The 23,257-nt window shown below is 39.7% G+C and overlaps 2 protein-coding genes across 5 annotated transcripts in view; one reads left to right on the forward strand and one right to left on the reverse strand.

Annotated features, from left to right (window-relative positions):
- The window catches only part of LOC124614566 (probable aminoacyl tRNA synthase complex-interacting multifunctional protein 2), a 33,848-nt gene extending 14,503 nt beyond the window's left edge, over window positions 1-19,345 (reverse strand). The window contains exons 1-3 of one of the 4 annotated variants that reach the window (XM_047142957.1): window positions 19,322-19,345; window positions 18,060-18,224; window positions 1,644-1,866 (exon numbers count right to left, since the gene is read on the reverse strand). In XM_047142957.1, coding sequence (XP_046998913.1) covers window positions 1,644-1,866; window positions 18,060-18,224; window positions 19,322-19,330 — 397 coding nt within the window. In that variant the 5' untranslated portion in view covers window positions 19,331-19,345. Of the gene's footprint in view, window positions 1-1,643; window positions 1,867-18,059; window positions 18,225-18,769; window positions 19,207-19,321 lie in introns of those variants that run through there. The other 3 variants (XM_047142956.1, XM_047142955.1, XM_047142953.1) reach the window with 3 other exon arrangements.
- A 1,584-nt stretch (window positions 19,346-20,929) lies between these two features.
- Window positions 20,930-23,257, forward strand: part of LOC124614612 (nucleosome-remodeling factor subunit NURF301) — a 298,073-nt gene continuing 295,745 nt past the window's right edge. Inside the window, exon 1 of the mRNA XM_047142958.1 lies at window positions 20,930-22,045. Within this exon, the coding sequence (XP_046998914.1) occupies window positions 21,034-22,045 (1,012 nt within the window). The 5' untranslated portion in view covers window positions 20,930-21,033. The remainder of the gene's footprint in view (window positions 22,046-23,257) is intronic.

Raw genomic sequence — 23,257 nt, forward strand, 5'->3', positions numbered from 1 at the left:
TCATACCAACATAAAAAGCTGTGCCATAATTGCAGCCGAGCTCGTATATGACTTGGCTGCTTTCACAGGTGGCCCAGCATCTGATGGGGTAGAATAAGCTTGTGACCTAACTGGAAGTGCAGGGTGGGTGGATTGGGCTGGTCTTGCACCTGGGTCTTCCAAGGGATATGATCTCTGCAGCAAGGGGTTGGGGCTGGGATTGGTAGTGTCATAGGAATTGGCTAGGATGTTGTGTAGGTTGAACGAGCAATGGAGGGTATTGTGAGGATTAGTGGGTGTATGGGGAAATGACATGGGAGCTTTGTTTGCAGATTAGGTCTGCAGGATCGCTTCTGCCTATGAAGGTGTTGGTGAGACCTTCAGTGTAGTGGGTAAGGGATTCTTGTCATTGCTGATAGGCCATCCCTGGGTGGCCAGGATGTATGAAAGGCATTTTTTTGTTGTTGGAAGGGATGCCAGCTATCAAAATGCAGATAATGCTGATGGCTAACATGTGGACAGTGGTATGGATGGAGCCTTCAGAGAGGAAGAGGTCAATGTCCAGGAAGATGGCAGGATGGGTTGAGGAGAAACAGGTGAAGTGGATGGGAGAGAAGATGCCGAGGTTGTGAAGGAGGGTGTCTAGGCCTGAGTCCAGCTCACAAAGGTGTCATCAATGAACCTGAACCAGACAAGGGATTTGGCATTTTGGGGGCTAGGTAGGTCTCCTCTAGATGTCCCATAAATAGGTTGGCATACGAGGGTGGCATGCAGGTGCCCCTGGCTGTGCTGTGGATTTGCTGGTTAACCTCCCCTTCAAAGGAGAAATACTTGTGAGTTAGGATAAAGTTAATAAGGTGTATGAGGAATGAGGTTGTGGGTCCGGAGTCTGATGGGCGTTGAGAAGGTAAAGTTCAATAGTGGCAAGGTCATGGGCATCAGGAATGTTTGTGTTAGGGAAGTGGCATCAACAGTGATGAGCAGGGATCGAGGACGTAAGGTAAGGGGGTGGTTGAGAGCCAGCGAAGGAAGTGGTTGGTATCTTTGATGGTGGAGGCCAGATTATAGGCAACTGGTTGGAACTGGTGTTCAATGTTTTATATCATTATTTTTTCCACTGTTATGGGCAATGAAAGAAGAGAATACCACAGATACACATATAAGTAGCAGACGAAACTAAGGGAATAATGTGAGCTATGTGAATTCTACAAGATAATCCAAATAAATAATAACACAATTTGAGTTGCTGTACATAGTGACACAAGTTGGACTGAATGTTTTGAGTTTCACAGCAGCCAGTCTTAAGTACATAATATTGTAATCCTGTAAAATAATAGCATTTGATATACACAAATGTAATGTATGTTGCCATCTAGATCCAATGTTCCTGAAGAGGATTACTTATCTTTATCTCTTGATAAACAATGAAAACTAGAACATTAACTGCACGACTGTTTTCCCATGTGACTCCTATTTCCATGAGAGTTTTGTAAACTCTTATGTAGGAAGTGGTGCTAATGGTGGTGCTGCTGTTGCTGGTGGTGGTAGTAGTAGTAGTAGTAGTAGTAGTAGTACCAACAATAATAAACTGTCATTTTATTCCTTACCTCACTGTAAACTCTTGACATAATTTTTCACTGCACAAAAATAAAGGTTACACATACCATTTTTCCATACAATGAAGATAGTTAACTCTGGCACATTTTCTGTTCCCGTTTGATTATCCATATTACTGAAGCATTCATTTTTAGGTGCATTAACTACAGTTGAGTGGACGTGACAGCTTAATCTCAGGTTCACTTTTGCATTCCATAGTCTTGCGAGGGCAATAAGAGAGTAAGGAGGATGTTGTGGACTAACATTTACAACAATATCTTGAAGTCTGTCCTGCAACACAAAGAGAAAATCACATATAGGGAATTCTTAAATATTATATTAACACAGTTATTAATTCCACACCAAGAAGCCAAGAGGCACTCATGTTATGATTACAGTCGGCAGTAGCAGAACACTGCTTAAGTGAGGGACATGGAATGAAATTTGATGAAGCTGTGGTAGTTGCCAACATTTCCAGTTTTTGGAACAGTGTCTATAAAGATGCGATTGAAATTAGGTTGGTGGATAATTTAATCAACAGAGACAATGGGTTTCCTCTTAGCAAGACGTGGGATCCTGTATTATCTCGCATCAAAATTGAATGTTCTTTGGTGCGGCCCTGAGTGCGATAGATCGTTGCCACCAGTGTTCTACAAAGGGCGGCGCCACCTCCCTGTCTTGGAGGGCAGCATCCTTGATGGGCGGTGCATGCACCATGTACTGAATGGTGGCCTATATAGGACGTAGATGTAGAGCCTGGCATCAGTTCTCAGTAGGACTCAGTGGGAATGCAGAAGCAGCGTTCTCCTGAAGTTGGTGATCAGTTGGATCACTGAAATATTGAGTCGAGCTGATTCTAGGATCCGGCAGCAAACCAGAAGAGACTTTCAAGACTTATTACGCCAGGAAAGCCTATGTGGTCACATCACGCTATGTGCTTTAGTGCTGGACAGTAGCAAATATTCTAGTGGAAGTCTTTTATCTTTATCTTGATGATAAACTGATGGATGACTTTGTAAGTACATTAATTTGCACATGGTGGACATCCATTGTCAGCTTGGCAGAACTTGTGATGCACAAGTCACAGACCACATGAAGATTAATGCCTTTCTGAAACTGCTCCTATATGCAGGGATTTACATTCTCCCATCTGCATTTCAAAGACCTGTGGGAGATAGACAGGTTTGATGTATTTGAAGTTACTATGGTATATAAGGGACAGTGTCCTATTCAGAGGCAGATAGCAGTCACTTCATCCTGCCAGAGTAACTGGTGTGGGGAGTGCCACGTCTGGATAGTTGGCTTACTGTCGCTCAGTTGAATGGCCCTCTCCCTCAACAGAAAAATGACAAAATGGAGGGGGGGGGGGGGGGCGGGGATGAGGAATGGCACATTGTGTCATGCCAGGTTCCTTGCAGGACCCCTTAAGATGCCTGGTCTGCTCTGGCACCCAGCAAAATGATACCTTCTTCCCCTGATGCCGAGGAAACAACAGTTTATCCTGCATTAACAGCATCATTTTCTCTGCTGGGTACATATACTGCAATGATAGTAGGGCACTAAAGGAATAGGAGAAGACGAAAAACTGTCCGCTCTGAAAACACCTCATCTTCTCTTACTACCTTCAGAACTGTGTGGAGCTCTGTGGTAAATACAGCATATTCATGGTGAAGGCGAATCCTGAAAACATGGGCAGGTAATATTGCTGAACAGTCAAAGGAGTTCTCTTGTTTTAAACTGTCAGTGTACACTAATGTACAGCTGTGAACCCAATCTAAAATGTTATCAAACACAGATTGAAAGGTAATATCTGCAGTGCAATCTACCTTGAAATTTGTCAAGTCTAAAACAATTCTGGGCTTCTTCAAAGCCAAGATGGAGATCTGATCTGCCTTGGTGTAAAACTTGAAAATCAGCCACACTCATATAAAAGACCACTCTTCATGTGAATCGCACAAGGCCCCATTTCTCACTGTCTGTGGAGAGAACAACATCTTACAGGCCTGTTGCATCAAATGGAGAATCACCACCTGATGTTAAGTGTAGGCTCACTAGCCTCTGTGCAAGATTTGGTGTAAAGCTGGTAGGAAAGGCCCCAGTGGCCATCCTAATTCCTTCACTATGTACATTTTTAAACATAAGGGTTTCAAATACTCATTTGGTTGGCACTTGTAATCAAGCCATTTATTAGCCATTTTAATATATATAGTAGCAACAACATATGTTTAAAATCAAATGTGAGACCCAGAAACCTCTTCATGCCTCCAAAATTAAGAACAATGCTTGTCATCCTCATCACAGGAAAGCTAAAAATAGAATGTGAACTGTTAAAAAGAATGAACACAGACTTTTCATCTGAGAAGCTAAACTTCTTTTCTCCACCCATTCCTGCATGGTGTATACACGGACAAGGAAAAAAAAATCCCAGATTTTTCCCAGTTAAAAATACACTTTCTCCCAGGTGAAAACACGCTTTTTCCGTGTTAAGTGACAGTGTATTTTCCCCTATCAATCGTTTGAATGGTTATGGTTTTATACACGGGCATAGAATCTCCAGGCACTTTAGAAAACAAACTCAGGGAAAAAGACATGTTTTGGAAATCTCTTTGATGTGCAGCAACATGTACGCTTCGTGTTTTCGTATTAAAAAAGTATACATTGGAATTCCACCAAACACCGCATGTTACTTTCCGAATAATTGAAACCGAGACTGCAATGAGCTTTTGTAAGCCAGTCATAGCTCATGTCACGTGATCTCGCCAGCAGATGACAGCGGATATTCAGAGCACAGCACACGTGATGTAGTCATCCAACAGCAACATCACTGTTAAGTAGCACGAACACACAAACGGGGAAAGTTGATAGTTTAATGACATAAATGTCTGAACTTCAGGGTTCGAAATTCTTCTAAATGGCTCGTCATCAAACAGTTAATTTTTAAATGAGTCAAGAAATTCATGGTACATTCTCGCACATAGTTCAACTTACATAAAATAATATTTACTTTGAAAGTAACGCGTTTCAAACCACAATACGCAATATTTTCCTGCGACCTGTTAGAAATAGGTTTGTTTCAGCAGTTGCCAGAGAGCGCAGATAACAGGCGTAATCGTGCTTGCACACCTATGATGCTGTAGGAAGCCCGTATGTACATACGTTAAGAATCTTGAAAGATCATACATTATGTCATAAAAGAAACAAGACATCAGAGGATACTCCAAGAGCATCGGAATTTCATGAACCATACTAATATGTGCACATTTAAAGTGCATACTTAAAAGTGCACAGTTGTATGTCCAGATTCCCAATGAAGTAGACCTCGATCTGATATTAAGCTTTTCAGTGTGGTTTTCGGGATGTAAATTTTCTTGGAGCACCAGTACTGTATTATATCATATTTGATTCTTTATTACGGCATATGCTGTGGCCGAGCGGTTCTAAGTGCTACAGTCTGGAACCGCGCTGCTGCTACGGTCGCAGGTTTGAATCCTGCCTCGGGCATGGATGTGTGTGATGTCCTTAGGTTAGTTAGGTTTAAGTAGTTCTACGTCTAGGGGACTGATGACCTCAGATGTTAAGTCCCATAGTGCTTAGAGCCATTATGGCATATATTTGCGAACCAGGTCAATACTAAAAAAAATTGAATTTTCAAAAATATGTTCATCTTGTAGCACACATCTTTCTGAAAAGTCTGAAACATAAAGCATATGTGTTCGAGAAAATTTAAGACATGTTATTTGGTCGTAAGTGTGCCAAAGTGCAGTGCCACGCCTCTTCATAAAGCATTCTTCTATGGCACGTCACTGTATTTCGCTCTGTGGAATTGAAACATGTATATTTTGTAATGGATGTCATGAAACTATATTCAGGACAGCGGAAATTGAAATGTCCTGTGGTGCCTCTCCTGCTCCCAGTTGGCCGGTTTGACAGCCTGCCCCTCTTTGAAAAAAAAATCTCGCAATTAATAGCGGATGGGATTATTTGTAATCGGGAGAAGAAGAACTCTTCAGAAAATTTGCACTCTTTATTATCTATTAGCTAATAACTTGCTGTTCTGTGTGACATAAAATTAAATATAGGATACATAAAACCAATAAAGACAAGAGACAAGCAAGAAAGTACACAGTTCTTCAATCCTTAGCGCCTAGCATTTTTCTCTCTCTAATCTTGCAACAGCTTTACATGGCGTGCTTTCCTGTCTGCGAAAGAATCTATTACCTCATCAAAGTTCGTCAATGGTTTTGCTATATGAAAAATCGAAATGTCGTTATCTAATACTGAAAAAGTTGTTAACACAAATAATAGCCAAGACCGGTGTGGTTTCTCAATCTGGTTACGTCTTATTTTGTCATTGTCTGCTAGATAAAACAAAATACGCCTTTCTAACATTGCAGCAATTTTGTAACACACACCAAATAAACGAGACTGTTTTGGCACAAACGGCCATTTTTATAACACAACAGAATATAATTCACTTAGTACCAATATCAAGACTTTATGTTAGGAAATAGTTTCACATTTCATTCATATGCACCAGTTTCTCAAGCACGAGATCGAAAAGTAGTATTACGAAATTTTTATATAAATTTGGAATTGTCTTATTTTTTCATAATTTGTGATGTCCCCGTTTCTTCTCCTTCCTCGTTCTAACAAACAATCTTGTCATCACCAATTCTGTAGCTATTCCTGCCATTGTCCAAATCTGTTTGCCGATTACCCTCACTAACCCTACCAGAATCACAGGTTTAGTTATCCCGCGATTATTTTCCAGTTAGGCGTTATTACATGTTCGTACAACATGTTTTCCGAGTTACTTCAAGAATAGAACTTAAGCGGCTGCTAGCTGGGGACTGTACAACTGGTCTTTACTAGTGTAGCGAGCTGGCCAAAAATTTTCTGTCAAAATTTCATTTTCTTGGATACACTGAGAAGATAACACATAATCTTTCTCACCTGTTATTCCTGTCAGTTGTTTATTCTGGTAGTCTGAATCTATGGATTTCGCTAGTAATTATAACAACACTGATCATCCGCAAACCCAATCAACCACATAATCAGACAGTGATTGGCATTCATCTGTTTGGCTTTACTCTGCTCAGCTCGTATAGCCCCGTCCCCTTTCGTCTTCAGAAAGTTTATATCTAGATGCAACGAGGATTCTCCTGACAGAGACATAACGTACACTAAGCACAAATTGAAAAATGAACTAATGATACATTCAGAAATCAACTTAAAATGTGTTCAATGACGAACAGGGAAGCACTTCAAAATCATATGAATAATCCATAGACAAATGTGTGCTGGATGCTAGGCGCTTTGTGAAACAAGTTTTTTTTCCTCAAGAATATGAATTTGGCGCCCCCTTTTCCTGGTAGCATCTAGCTGCTTGCTGCGACTACTTGCACAGCCAACAGCCACATTCCTGTAGCCAGAAGTGGGAGAATCTACTACTCTAATGCGACTCAACTGTGCATGCACATGAGCCCGCTCGTAGTTGCTAAAACGAACCTAATGTACACAGTTGTGACTTCACGTTCACTGGAGGCAATTTGTTGTTATGAAGCATTGCTTAGTGTTCCTAAAGCCTTTGACACATTTTGCTGTTGGTAGACGCTTGCATGAGCACTGTGTGTCGTTGTTGTATATGGCTCATTTCCTTTGCAATTTAAGTTATTTTCGCCTTTTTCTCTCGTTTATGTTTTATTGTGAAAGTATTATTCTGCAGTAGCAGGATACAGTAATATCCTTTGTTAGAGTATTGGTTCTTACCAGTCAAAATTACGAAACTTTAACTGAAAACTAAAACAATGAAAAATTCCCAGAATTCGGTCGTATACACCCTGAACTGACCAGCTGTTGTTGCAAGGTAGGATGTAAAACAAAAAAATTAAGGAGTTGTCTATAAATAAAGAATGCTGGACAGGAGTTAACTGTTGATTGTTTGCTATTAATTGCTAGAGTAAAGACAGTCACACTTAAAATGCTCCTCGACGGACACTGTTCTGTTGTTCATAGTGGCCTGAGAGGACATCACTGACTCGATATTTAACACAGTGTGGCGAAATGAAAGAACTGCATAAAGGAGGTGGGAAGATGTCCTCAAAAGCTCCATTCATGGAGCTGTGCAAGGATATTGTGCCTCCAAGTAGGCCTTCTTGAAGCCAAGAAACAGATCTATTAAGTGAAACCTGTGTAGGAAAGCCTGTTGTACAGTTGCATCCAGGAGGACCTGGTTAGTGAATGTAGAGTGATACCTCCTGAACCTACACTAAAAGTGACTAAGGAGCTGTCTGGATTCTAAGAGCCATACAAGGTAGTGGTTGACTATCTGCCCAAAAGTTTCGTCTGTTAGTTACGGCAACACTGCAATAACTACTCAGGCACATATGGTTCTACCCATGTTTTAAAAGAAGAATTACAAAATTGCTTACTTCTACGAGTTGGGAAAGAGTTCTGATACCCTAATGATTAAAAACGGTGAGGAGGATTCCAACACTGTATGAGATGCCATCACATACTATAATGGACCCTACTGTGACCATGTGACATGTCAAGAGCAGCAGGTAAAGCAGATCTCAGCTACCACACAGAAAAATGGTAGTTCTTCATTGACAGAAACAAAGTCCCAATTGCCACTCTCAGAGGCTAGTCTGTAGCATTGGAAACCTGGATCCAGTCTTGCAGTGGCAGTAACCTCGGTGAAATGTTCTGTCCACGTCTGGACAATGCCTCACAAGTTGGTCTGGAGATATCTTTTCCTCATTACGGCAAGTAGTAGCTACCTCCCACCTAGCCCAGAAATCCTACTGATGATCTCACATACAACTGTATTTGCATTGGAACAGTTTATGGTGTTCAGGAACTGTTGCCACAATCTCTTCTTCCTCTCTTTAATAACTGAGCAATATTTCACCCTCACTACCTGAAAGTCTGCACTTGGCTGCATACAAACTTCCCCATCTGGTTCTAATTGCAGAGTAGCATTTGTTGCTCTACTTATGGACAGGCTACCCTTTTGTCTGGTGGGATGGAGCTTCAACATTGTGGTGGACTGTTTCAGTAATACGATTCACTCATTTCTGGATGCTGTCATGGTGGTGGCTTTCTTTCAGGAAGGACTCTGTCCGGCATGTGAATCCAGACCGGGAAATGACAACTCGGGTGTGAATTGTCAACCACTTCCCATCAAGCAGAGAGAGTGTGTGTGTGTGTGTGTGTGTGTGTGTGTGTGTGTGTTTTGTTGGGGGGGGGGGGGGGGGGAGCACAGAGATCGAGAGCAGTGAACAACACTGTCGCATTGGCTGAAGTGCTTGCTCTGTCCCACATTTGACAGACAAGCATGTGGTCATATTAGAAGGCACTCAAGTATTCCACCCCTGGGATATGTGATCGCAGAGCTCCAAAGCACAATGTGTATTAAAATCACCAACGAGGAGAAAGGACTGGGGAAGCTGAGTATGAGTTCACTTAGAACTTCTTTGTCTAGAACTTCACGTGGGGGCACTTACAGCGAACATGCTGTCAACCTATTAACACACATCCACCGATACTGTTGCTGCTTGTAGGTGGGTGCTGAGTGGGAGAGGTGAGGAGTGGTATGTGCTGTTTATGAAAACTGCAACACCTCTTTCAGCTCTCTCTTCACTAAGGCCATCCTTTTTGTGGAGGATGAGCCATGTAATACAGACACATTAGATTGCTTATAATGTGTTTACTGGAGACATATAGACATTGGTCAGCCCCGAGCTAACAAACTCAGTTCCTCAACACACATCCTCAACCCACTGCTGTTTTTTTTTTTTTCTCTCTCTCTCTCTTTTTGCCTCTGGTGGGGAGCTTGCACCAACGTTTACCACTGAGGGATGTTGTGCTCTGCTCAGTTGTCAATGACTGTGTGCCAACCCTACCCTGTTGTACAGCCTTCTTCAATTGTGAGGTGGACAACTTCATGAAAGTAGGTAGCTGCGTAGCCCCAAAAGGTATTTATATTTTTAATTTCTTTCTTTTTTTTTTAATTATAGGAGCAACAGTTAAACCACGGAAGCACAATGCCAATCAAATTTACAAGATGTTGAGCCTATTACTGATGTACGTCTACACTCTGATTAAACTATTTCATGCACTGTAGCTGGTTTCCTCCAATCAGAGCGCTCTGTGTCATGCCTGAACAATTTCCCGTTGCCAAAAATTAATTCTCTTCCAATTCCTTGCCCAGCTTTCTTTCTTGACGTGTTTGGATCCCGACACACAGCACAACTATTTTGTACATGGCACGAACCTAACACTACTGGATAAAGCAAATCTTTGGCAAGTAAAGAGAGAGCTTACGGAAGTCAAGAAATCTCTGCAACAAAACCCGGAATACTCTTCTCCATTTACAATCACTGAACTGGAGACAGCCCTTAAGCATACGAAATGTAGAAAAGCTGCAGGTGCAGAGGGGCTTTACCCTGAATTTTTGGTGCACAGTGGGCCCGTAACGCGAAATTGGCTAGTTTGCCTTTTTAACAAAATTATTCATACAAGCAACATTACCCAAAAAATCTATCAAAAAGCCAGGGAAAGAGGGAACAGCTGCAGAACACTTCTGCCCCAAATCTCTACTTAGCTGTGCTTACAAGCTATTGGAAAGAATGATTCTAAGGCCGGTATTACACTATCAAATTTCTTTGTCAAAGATTTGATCAAAGATGTGATCAAATATTCCGTCAAATATATTTGACAAAAATCTTTGACATAGTGCTAGAAGGGGTATTACACTGTCATCAAATTTTTCATCAAAGTTCAAGATGGCTGACAATAACTTGTTATTAACCGCAGCAGTTGTACGTACCCCAATTACATTGTGCGCACATGCGGAAAAGAAGTGGGGGAAAAAATGGAACCATACATACGAGATTGACAGTCTTAAAAGTCCTGGGATTACAACTTGATAATAAATTCAGTTGGGAGGAGCACATCCCAGAACTGCAGAAACGCCTTAACTAATCTGTTTGCAATTCGAGTGTTAGCAGACATAGGCAACATAAAAATGAAAAAGCTTGCATACTTTCATTCCATAATGTCATATGGTATAATATTTTGGAGTAAATCTTCAAGTCAAACAAAAGTTTTCAGAGTCCAAAAGCGTGTAATACATATTATTTGTGGAGTAAATTCACGGACATCCTGTAGAAACCTCTTCAAAGAACTGGGTATACTAACTACTGCCTCTCAATATATTTACTCCCTCAGTTCATACATACAATACCAGGAACAAAAATGATCTACACAAGGACTTAAAAGCACTTACTTTAGTTCAAAAAGAGGTCCACTACTCAGGAACACTCATCTTCAATAATTTGCCAGCAAACATAAAAAATTTAGTTACAAATAAAGATCAGTTTAAAAGGAGCCTGAAAGACTTACTAGTGACCAACTCCTACTCCATTGACGAAATTTTTAATAGAAACAAATGATGTATTGTATTTATTCATACTATTAGTATTGTTTTTTCAGCTTAAAAAAATTGACATGTTCCACATCCACGAGGTTCTCCTCAGCACGGATCTATGGAACGAAAAACTAATCTAATCTGGGTGAAGCCATGGGTTTTACGACGACACGATAAAAGCATTCCACAAAACTTCTTACGTGAGCTTACAGTGGAAGACGTCAAGTGGTACATCAATTACTTAAGAATGGATGAGCATACATTCCTGTATGTGCTCAGTGAAGTGTATCCTCATATCACAAAGCACAATATTCACTTAAGAACTGCTACATCTTCAGAAGACAGGTTCACTGTAACACTCCGATTCCTTGCTACAGGAGAAGGTTATGTTATGTTATGTTAGGTTAGGTTAGGATAGGTCAGGTCAGGTCTCGTCTCCAATCTTCTTATTTTATTTTTGTATTCAGGGTGCCTCACGTTGTAAAGCGCCTCATCAGCTTCATACATCTCTATTAATTTTGTAGTTGTCGGCACACACCAATTGTATTTACCGGCAATGTTTATAAAAACACTACAGACGGCAGAATGCTGCAGCGATGCTAGTGCTCCATGTGGTAACATGTCACATTGCAGTGAACAAAAGACAAGCGATTTCTTTGATCAAATCTACAGCGAGGCCCTAGATTTGATCAAATATTGGACGACATTTGACAAAGTTCCTATTACACCATCAAATATCTTTGACAAAGATTTTGGACAAAGATATTTGACAAAGAAATTTGATAGTGTAATACCGGCCTAAACCGAATCCAAGGTCAAATTAATGCTATGATACCACCTGAAGAAGCTGGATTCAGACCTTATAGAAGCTGCTGTGAACAAGTGCTCTCCTTGACTACTCACATAGAATCTGGATACCAAAAGAAACTTAAAACTGGAGTAGTGTTCATTGACCTGTCAGCAGCTTATGTCACAGTGTGGCGTGAGGGCCCATTATTGAAATTTTTGAGAGCAATGCCTTGCGAAACTCTAGACAACCTCTTAAGTAACATGTTAAGTAATAGGCAGTTTAAAGTACATCAAGGAGAAGAGAAAAGCAGATGGCATATACTCAATAACGGATTACCTCAGGGCTCTGTCCTTGCTCCAGTGTTATTCAACCTCTACACACCTGACCTGGCGAAAATTTCAATATGCAGATGACCTGGCAATTTCATATCAGAGTGAAGACATTTCTGAATGTTCAAAAAGACCTAAGGAACAGCCTTACTAAACTTTATGAGTATTTTGAGACATGGCGACTGAGACCAAATGTGTCTAAAACTGAGGTAAGCCTGTTCCACCTCTCTAATCACCTTTCATCAGCAAAGATCAGTCCACAGTTCGGCCCTCTTGGCACCGTCAGATACAACTAAAGCCTGAAATACCTGGGAGTCACTCTGGACAGAACTTTAACATACAAAAAACACTTTTCCAACTTGGCCAAGAAGATACAAACACGAGTGAACCTTGTGAGAAAGCTGGCAGGTTGTACATGGGGAGCAACCACATCAGTCCTCTGAGGAGCATACCTTGCACTGGTATACACTGCAGCAGACTACTGTGCACCAGTTTGGCTCCGAAGCACCCATGTAGCGAAAGTAGATGTCCAACTGAACTCAGTTATGAGAGCAATTAGTGGTACAGTCTTGTCTACACCTACTTGCTGGCTACCAGTGCTTTCAAACATCTGTCCACCAGACCTCCGTCGAAATTCTGCTCTTTACTACCTCTGTCAGCAAGTTTCTGAAAACAACTCGATCCCTCTTCATGACAATTTGCTATCACTGCCCAGGAAACGCCTCAAATCTAGAAGACCAGCATATGAAATGGGAGTCCAAATGCTATACACGGGATTCAACCAGGACGCAGAGTGGAAACGTGAGTGGCAAGCTACAAGAACCCGAAACCATTAACTTGTAGACAATCCAACAGTTCCAGTTCCAGGCTTCCACCAACCATGGGAGATGTGGGTGCAGTTAAACAGATATCGGACCGAAGAGGGTAGGTGCAAATACAACATACACAAGTGGGGCTTTTAAAGTGACAGTGTTTGAGACAACGGTGACAACCAAACAATGAGTCACATTGTGAATGACTGTCCAGACACTTCCCTGGTGGCATTGAGAAGCTTCATCAAGCATCCCACGAGGCACTCTGCTGGATCGAGTCCATCAACATCCGAGTGTAGTCTGAGCCATTTTAAAACGTGTGTACTATATATAATTTCACATGTTCATTTTTATATATATTTCTTTGTTTTACTAAATGTGTATTACTGTAACTGATGCTTACGATAATAATAATAATAACGTGTACTACTGTGGTTTGGCTTCGTGTCTATGTTGGCTACAAAAATGTGTTCACTATCGTGTTCATAATAGCTTATATGAATTCTTATTTTTTTTAATTTATTATTAAACCTACTCCTGCATTACCCCTATTTGAATTTGTGTGTATAGCCCTGTATTCAACTGATCACAAGTCCTGTTCCTCCTGCCACCGAACTTCACTACTTCCCACTATATCTAACATTGGGTCGACAGAAGCGTCCGATCCCACGCGTCGGCTTTGACCCTTGACGTATGGGTGTTGTCGCGTGTGACGTCATGACGGCGCGGAGTTTGGTTTGAGTGTGGCTGTCTCCAGTTCTGTTTTATCTTATTTTATTTACTTTTCTGATCTGTTTGTTCTATCTCGTGAGATTTTTTTGTTTTAATTTAAAAACACTTATTTTAATTATCTGTTTCCTCGAATTTCTGTTTTAGTTTATTATATTTATCTTTCTGATCTGTTCGTTCTATCCCGTGAGATTTTTTTAAAAAAAAGACAAAAAACACTAATCAGCTACTGAAGCATCTTTATCTTCTATGGGTTGCAGGGGTTACGACCCCTGGGGAGGTGGGTGGGTATTCATGCATGGCTGTCTTCACTTACACATTGTAGCTACACAAGGCATCTAAATTTGTTTATATTTAGTTTGCCCGCCACCCAAAACACCCCATTTCCCGCGCTTGTCCCGTTAATGTCATTAGGCTTCTTGTGGAAAGAGTGTGTGTGTGTGTGTGTGTGTGTGTTTTTGTTTCCGCCATATTTGTGACGTCATGGGTCAAAGCAGACGCGTGGGATCGGACGCTTCCGTATTTCCCTAACATTAAACCATCCATTTCACTTTTTAAATTTTCTAACCTACCTGCCTGATCAAAGGATCTGATGTTCCATGCTCTGATCCGTAGAATGCCGGTTTTGTTTCTCGACTTTTGTTTCTCCTGACAACATCTTCCTTCATTGAACATTCTGACCCATCTTCTAACCACTGAATCACTCATAGCATTTTCTCCGTAAACCTCGCAGATTTGCCGATGAATTTAGGTTTGGTTCAACTGTCCTTGCATTTAGAAAACGAATCACAGATCTGATTTCACACGTGGCGGCATTTTCAATTACACCTGACATTATAAAGAAGCACTACAAAGTACACGTCGGCAGCAGCTATCTGAAAACGGCATACATGCCTTCTCACTGAGTCAGAGTAACTGCTGTGCATGCTCGGAACTGCAATCATAGCGTTGCCATGGATAGAAATAGAAATGGAACTTACTTTGTGGACGACCCACATGTATGTGGCATGGTTACCATTTGGTGATGTGTTTGGAAGTTCCTCCCGAGTTCTATTTATGTAGAAATGCAACAATTTTACAAACAAACCTCTCACACATTTAATAACAAAGAACACTTTATTAACCACAAGACGTGGTCCACTACTATCACCGTTTACTCTTGTATTGATAAATTAGACAGCACCCCAGTTGCCAAATAATCCTTATATGGCTAAAGTGTGGCAGGTTCCTCGAAGTTGCCTGCCAATGACTGTTCCACAGCAATGGTCATCCATATTACTGACACACAGAATACCTTGAGTTGGCAAAGGTACTCACCATTTAGAACATTCCAGTGAGAACACTCACACAGCTGAAACAACTAGAGCAAAAACCTACTCCACAATCAGGCCACATGATGTAGACCAGCCATGTGCCATCCTTGCCATGTGGCCTTCTATGATGCAGTATAGAGTGGCATGGATTCAGCACACAACTCTCAGAACAAAGTCTACAATGCAAAAAAAAACAAAACTTGCTGATCTCTGAGCAAAAACCTAACTTGACCGAAATAGTTCGAACAAACTCCACAATGCCCCCCTCCCCCTCGGCCCACATAAACACGTAAAAAAAAAAAAAAAATAAATAAAAAAAAAAAAAAAATATATATATATATTCATAAATTTGAAAAACAACATGAATGGCCAGCATAGACTTCTCAAACCAGGAATCCATCCAAATAGATCACCAAATGGTAACCATGTCACATACACGTGGGTCGTCCACAAAGTAAGTTCCGTTTTTATTTCTATCCACGGCAGCGCTACGACTGCAGTTCCGAGCATGCACAGCAGTTACTCTGACTCAATGAGAGGACATGTACGCCATTTTTAGATAGCTGCTGCTGACGTGTACTTTGTAGTGCTTCTTTATAATGTCAGCCGTAATTGAAAATGCCACCACGTGTGAAATCAGATCTGTGATTCGTTTTCTAAATGCAAAGAAAGTTAAAACAAAGGAAATTCATCGGCAAATCTGTGAGGTTTACGGACAAAATGCTACGAGTGATTCAATGGTTAGAAGATTGGTCAGACTGTTCAATGAAGGAAGTGATCAAGTGCACGGCGAAGAACAAAGTGGACGTGCATTTGTGGTTACAGATGAACTGGTTCATACAATTGAAGAGAAGATTAAGCACAACTTTAAGTGCTATGGAAGTTCTGCAAATATCACAATCACTAATTCATGTAATTGTTACTGCAAAACTGAAATTTCGAAAACATTTCTCATGTTGGATACCCAAAATTCTTACTGAACAACACAAAAAACAACGGATGGGCAGCGCACTTCAGTTTTTGACACACTACAATGAAGAAGGCGATGGTTTTCTTTCTCGGATGGTCACGAGGGATGAAACCTGGATATCGTATGACACCCCTGAAACAAAATGGCAATCAATGGAATGGAGGCACACTTCATCCCCAATGAAGGTTAAGCCTAAACAAATCTTGACACCTTGAAAAGTCATGTGCACCATTTTCTTTGGACAGAAAAGGCATTTTGCTGACTGATTTCTTACCAAGAGGCCAAACAATCAATGGACATGGTTACTGCCAGACCATTAAGAAATTGTGCTGCGCAATACAGAACAAGCGTCGAGAATTACTGTCAAAAGGTGTCGTATTTTTCCACGATAATGCCCGACCTCACACGGCGAATGTGAGCAAACAACTCTTAAGGGAACTTCACTGGGACACGTTTGATCATCCTCAGTACAGCCCGGACCTCGCTCCTAGCGACTTTCATCTCTTCTTACACCTAAAATCTGGCCTTGGTGGTCATCACTTCAATGATGATGACAAACTGAAAGAACATGTTACCACATGGTTGAATACATAGGCAGCAAACTTCTATGAAGAAGGTATACAAAAACTTGGGCCACGCTATGACAAGTGCTTACAAAATTTTGAAAGATATATAGAAAAGTAGTTTAACAGTTGTAGATTTTTGTACAATAAACATATTTTCTGTATCTGTACATGTTTGTTTCATACAACCAAACAGAACTTACTTTGTGGACATATCTCGTATTTATCCCTTAACCAAAAGGCAGAAACTTTGGGTAACTTCGTAAACTCTGCCAAACACAGCACTTGATGTACACCACCAGTAGACTATACAACTTGGATGAACTTTATCATTCAGCTATATTGCTACTCACTGTGGCATGCAACAACTTAATAGTGACTTTCCTTATCATATCCGTTATTAATAACAAATGCAAAGCAAAAGTTAAATCTCGAATCATTAACAATGCAATGCCTAAAACAAATCTGTAGCCAATAACCACGGACACTACAATAACTCTCTGACAACAATCCAAATACATAATTTCAACAAGAAGCAGACAAGTAATATACAACGCCTGACAACCAACACTGCATCAGTCCATTCACTCACTAACGAAACTCAAATCCAACTTACAAACATCAACATTCAACACTAATCAGACCGCTGCATGCTAATAACACCCTTGCTTCAAAAGCAATTGTTTTCACATACACCACGCATCTACAAGATTACGTAACACGACAGAAGTTATGTCAAAGTCAAAGCTGATGGCTGGAGCACTTTGGTTGATCTGATTAATGCCGATTTATTAGTCTGTCAAACACAAAAATGTTTCTAGAGTCTCACATATTTTTAAGCACAATGGCAAAACAGGGAAACAAATGTAACATGATGGTCAGAGCTTACTCTACTAGATAAACAAATGGTACAACAAATATTATCAAATTCAAAAAGTGGCTATTTGCAAACATAGCTCCATACACCACCAATTTAAATGACTCTTGCAGGTCATCATCCACAATGGATATATTGTATAAATTTGTCAAAATTGTCTCTAGCTTTTTTAAATTAAGTTTAACATACTTCCTACAAGTAGCCTGTAAACTGTAAGTACTAAGAGCCCACACAATTCCTGGTGCAGTGCTGCTGCAGAGAAATCAAAGAGCCATTCAAGATAATATTTATTATTCTGAAAGATGCGGGCCTATATTCCATGTTTTGTACACTCCCTCTTTGCTGACCATGTATCTGCATTATCTGACAGAGGAATAATAAATTCCTATACAGCCTAAAACCAAGTCATTCAATAATCTATAGCTGAAGCCATTCCTTTGTAATGTAAGTTATAAAGTTTGCTTTACTGCACTCAATCTAATTTTTTTCTATAAGGTAAAATGTGCATGTAAATACCACAGTAAATGAGTGTGCCACACATAACGTGTCCTATCAATATGCATAGTATATGTATGTAGACATTACACAATTAACACACATATTATATCAGATTTTAACAAATAATTTCCGTTTTGTCAACAGTAACTGGAATAGCAAATGAAATATACCTGCAAGCCAGCTTCAAAAGTATGATGCTGAGTTTCATTGATTGGTTTTGGAACAGATTGTCTGAGCTCTTTTCTCAATGCTGTCATCTGCTCTTTAAGTTGATTCAGTTGTTTGAGGATTGCTTCTTGCCGGTTTTCCAGAGCAGCAACCTCAGGTAATGGACACTGCAAAAAATTAATACTTAAACTCTGTCACATTAAATAAGAAACACAATTAATTCCTTATACAAATAACAATGAAGAATACTTTTAGAAATTGCGTGCCTTTTTTTTTTTTTTACACGCCAGTGCCGCCCAAAACCATAAAATATTCTGGGGAGCATCCATATTTGTCGTTCATCTGATATCAAAATTTTTTAAATATATTTGTGTCATATGCTTTGAGACGTATAGATGCACCACAAAAACAACACAAATGACCTTAATACAAAATTGGGCAGACATATTTGATCTTGATTAGTCGTCGCTAACTTCGCTGCACATGACGATTCGCGTAACATTAATGGTAAGTATTGCCATGCGCAAGCGTCATTCTAAGCGTAATACGGTCAGGCTAAGCAATAGCAGCGTATACATAACTGGTGGCTGAATATCCTAATGATAGGTATATAATGTAGCTACAAATACTTATCTCAATTATGTGTTAGCATCCGTGCAATGAAACGTATGTGTGCATTTGAAATGTAGTAGTTAACAGAAATTAAATAAACCTTTAGTAACTTTTTAACCTGTTCCGAAATGCTTGTCGGTTTTGGACAGGTTGGCGAGGCATCTTCATGATTTGCGTGGAACGTTTCTTGAATATTTTTCATTTTATACATGCATTGCGGAAGTTCGATTTCATCAGTAAAACATAATACAGGTTTCATTCTGTACATCGTGTGTGGCCCATTCATTTATGCGGTTTTATCGAGCTTATTTCCGATCTTTGAGACAAAACACACTCAAAGCTGTTAACTTGCTGTTTTATAAATACAAGCCGTAAGTCGCACTCACATCAGATGACTCAAACATTGTCCTTGCCTACAGTCTAAAAGCCTACTGCAAAGATCCTACTGAATTACATTTTCAGTCACCGTGAATCCCAACAATAAACACACGACCTATTGTTTAGTTCACCGTCTCTCGCTTACTAAGAGTTGTTTGTTACATTCTGAACATGTGATTGGCAGGAATGTAATCACAACTCTCTGTTGAGGGTGTCCCTTGGGGGGGATGATTCGTTTTACACTATAGATTGTAAGCATATAGTATCTACATACATCAGGCATGTCTCAAGTTCATGCATCGTTAGTTTAGTTCACAATCTGCAATCTCCTATTGCTTCGTATGATGATGGGTGATTTCCATATCGTTGTGTTAACGATGGATGACCACTCTAGAACACTTGTTACTACAGTAGCGGATTCATTCTGCCTGTAGTCACGTAAGGGACAGAAAACCAAAACTTTTTTTTTTTTCATAATTGCACATTATTATTTGACAGTTCCAAATAACGGGGCTACGTTAATATCCAATCCAGAGTGCCCTAATGGAAATATTTTCTGAGGGGAGTACCTTTGTTATACGAATCCGTAGAAATTACTTATTATTTTTCTGTATTAAGCTGACAAATCCTCCATATAGTAAAGATGATACTTGGACGAATAAATTACTGTATTTTACAGTACTATCAGGAATTATCACACAGTAAGTTTTTTTTATCGCCACAGGGCGATACGTCCATTGTTTCTAGACACATTTATCGAATAAAATACACCTTATAAATTTTCGTGATAATCTCCTTCATTTATGAAAATATTATTTTGATGGACTTATCGTCAGACGTTCGCCTGTCAGGTATCTATAGGCTATTTATGATAAGTCAAAAGAATTCGGTCATTTACTGACCGTAGCGGAATTACGTCGGCAGTTACAGTGACTACAGCTGATGGCTATCACTTCTATAATTTCGCTTTTGGAAATTGGAATAAAGTTGTTCCTCTCAATTTTATCGAAACTCAGTGCAATTGCCTTTGTCGATTCTGAACTTACATGTCTTGTTCCATTATTGAGAGATAAAATTTATACGTAAACACATTTTCAAACTATTTCGGACGGCTACTGAAATAAGCAAACGAATGAAAGGAAAAAAGGCCTCGTTAGCAAGCTGTATTTTGCTGTTCTCGTTTCCTTGCAATGAAGAGTTTTGCGATTTTGTTTCATATTTTGATTTGCGAATGGCATTTCTTCCTTAAGTAACACCCTGTTAGTCCAGTGACGATGACATTATGCTTGTAAACAAGAAACAACATGAAATAAGAATTAGGCTTTTGCTTTGATTGGTCGAATATCTACAACTCGGTTACAGACTTGTCATCTGTGCTGTATTGTGCCATCTATGGCGATGCCTTAGAAAATATTTACATTAGGGCGCTCTGGATTGGATACTGATGTAGTTTTGAGACGTCACGAGTTGTTTCAATTATTTTGCTGTGTTATTGTTAAGCTATTCCCTCGTGTTGTTGTTTGCACAGTTTCGGAAATGTTTAGTTTTTAATCCTCGAAGTAGGCGATAGAAGGCATAGTTTACGACCTAGAGCTGGTTACTCAGTACTATGTTAATATGGCGGCACATCTTTCGACCAATCACAAGAGACGTTTCAAACTGTATTGAGTTTTCGTATTACTCCGTAGTTCTTGGTTAATCGGCTCAGATTGGCATAATTGTGCCAATTCTCTTGGACATATGGGTTTTAAAAGTCCATAAATCTTCAAAAAATAGTGTAACTAGTGCATTAAATGCCAAATGTGGTAGATATAGGCGGTTTATATGTGTGGTCACGTGACGGTGGTGGAAAAATGGCGCAAAGATCAGAGTGCAAACATGGTCTCCGTTTCTATGAAGTTGTGTCATTCGTATTTGTATACAATACAGTGTTTTCATAAACCACGTGTTAAATAGTCTTTGGTGATTGACGGTGGATGCCCCAAGATGTCAACAAGAGGCACCAAACGGCGGGGGAGGCCCCCCAAATCCGTGGTTATGGAAAGACCAAAAAAGTTTCAATATCATTTATTAAAGAAACCAAAATACCTTTTGAACCGCGAAAGTAAAGGGTCCGAAACACCCAATTCACAAACTAGTACACCAACAGCTTCGAGAGCATCGTCGCCGGTAGGAAGTGAAAGCAGCAGAAGAAGTTCAAGGAGTAGAGGAAGGTGTAAGAGTAGAAGAGGAATCGGAGGATATCATAGACGAGGCTACAATCCAGACGCTGTAGAGGAGAAAGACTCCGAATACCACTATGGTTCAGACTTCGGTGACGAGTCGAGTGGAAAAAGTGAATTTGATGATGACATACTTCGGAGTGACAGTGAAATGGATGAAAGTTTCGGTGGTGATGCGTCCAGTGACAGTGATTTTTCTCTCTCTAGTTATAGTACTGTCAGTGGAACTCCGAAAAAGTATTTACATAGACTTCCAAGCCCAGAACCACTGTGGCTTCAGAATCGGGAAATTCCTCCCCTTCATTTGCCGAAATCATCTGAAGATTTATTAGTTCCGAAAGAACTGGTGATGAAAACGTTGTGTATATACGAAGTTCTTCGTCATTTTAGAGCATTAGTACGTTTGTCTCCCTTTAGGTTTGAGGACTTTTGTGCCGCATTAATGTGTGAGGATCAGAGTACTTTACTTGCTGAAATTCATATAATGCTTTTAAAAGCATTGCTTAGAGAAGAAGATTCTCAGCAGACGCATTTTGGTCCTCTTGACCACAAGGACAGTGTAAATGTAGTGTTATTTTTTGTGGATCCAATGACGTGGCCAGAAGTTTTACGCTCATATGTTGAAAGTGACAAAGATTTTGATTCAAATGTACTGAACATATTGAACAACTCTGAATATCCTTTCACATCTGTGGAAAACAGATTGAAAGTGCTGCAGTTTATGACAGACCAGTTCCTGATCACTAATCCAGTCAGAGAAGATTTGTTAAATGAAGGTAACAAGCTCTTACTTTTTGTTTACTTTTTGTGTTCGATTGTTCTTAAGCTGTTACTGTACCTTAATTAAAAGAAATGATGGTCTTGCCTTGGAAAATATATTTTATGCAATTTGTAATGTTCAGGATTAGCCCTATAAATTACAACTTTGAATGGGAAGAGGGAGAGGGAAATAAAACTGCTGACTTCTGATAGATTAGTAAAAATTACAAACCACGTCTTACATATTACAGCATTCAAATTTTTCATTAAAAGATTCTGACAAATTACAATTTTTTCTAGTTGCTTTAATGTAAATGTGGAAAGAGTATTATTTGTGTAGTGACTGAACTCTTAATAGGCCTATATCAGAATGTGCCTATTATGGACAGTGGAAACAGAGGGAAGTTTGTAGTGATAACTATGAATTTATTGATTTGTTTTCTTTCTCTTTTTTTTTTTTTAAAGGCCTAGATGCCCTTCAGTGTTCCTACTTTTTTCGTAGAAATAGACCTACAATACATACATATACATTTGTAACGAATGCTTTAAATAGTGTAAAATGGTTTGTGTTATTTTCGATACTCATAACTGAAAATTTATACATTACCTGCGTTTTGCATGTTTTTTGAGAACGTGCTAAAGGTTTTTCAGTGTTGTGTTTGCTATTCTTGTTATTGTCTTTGTAGCTGTCATCATTTGAAAAAGAATTTTTAGAGAAAAATACTCACAGCCATGTTGTTCAGTGTAAATTGAATGTCGTAAACACCTTCTCATGTGTGAACGTTTTTATCAGGAAAAATAAAACTGGCGTTCTGTGATTTGGAGTGTTGGATGTTAGCCCCCTCCATCGAGTAGACAGGTTAGAGTCAATTGCAAAAGGGGAAATTGATAGTTTGGCATTAGATACAGTGTGATTGGATATTTGTGAAATGCTGTGGCAGGAAGAACAGTACTTGTGCTCAGATCAGCAGCTTTGAGAGATGAAACAGAGAAGGCAGCTGAGGATCACATAGATAAAAGATAACAGTGGATAACAGAAACCCCTGGGTAACATAGAGGATATTGGATATGATAGACAAAAGAAGAAAATTTAAAAATGCAGCAAATGAAGCAGGCAAAATGGAAAAATTACATTGACAACGCGCAAAATGACTAAGCATGAATGGTTAGAGGACAAACAGCAAACCTGTAAAAGCATTTCTAGGTAGGGGAAATATAATGCTGTGTGT

The sequence above is a fragment of the Schistocerca americana genome, chromosome 1, assembly GCF_021461395.2.
Source record: "Schistocerca americana isolate TAMUIC-IGC-003095 chromosome 1, iqSchAmer2.1, whole genome shotgun sequence".
NCBI classification, from domain to species: Eukaryota; Metazoa; Arthropoda; class Insecta; order Orthoptera; family Acrididae; genus Schistocerca; species Schistocerca americana.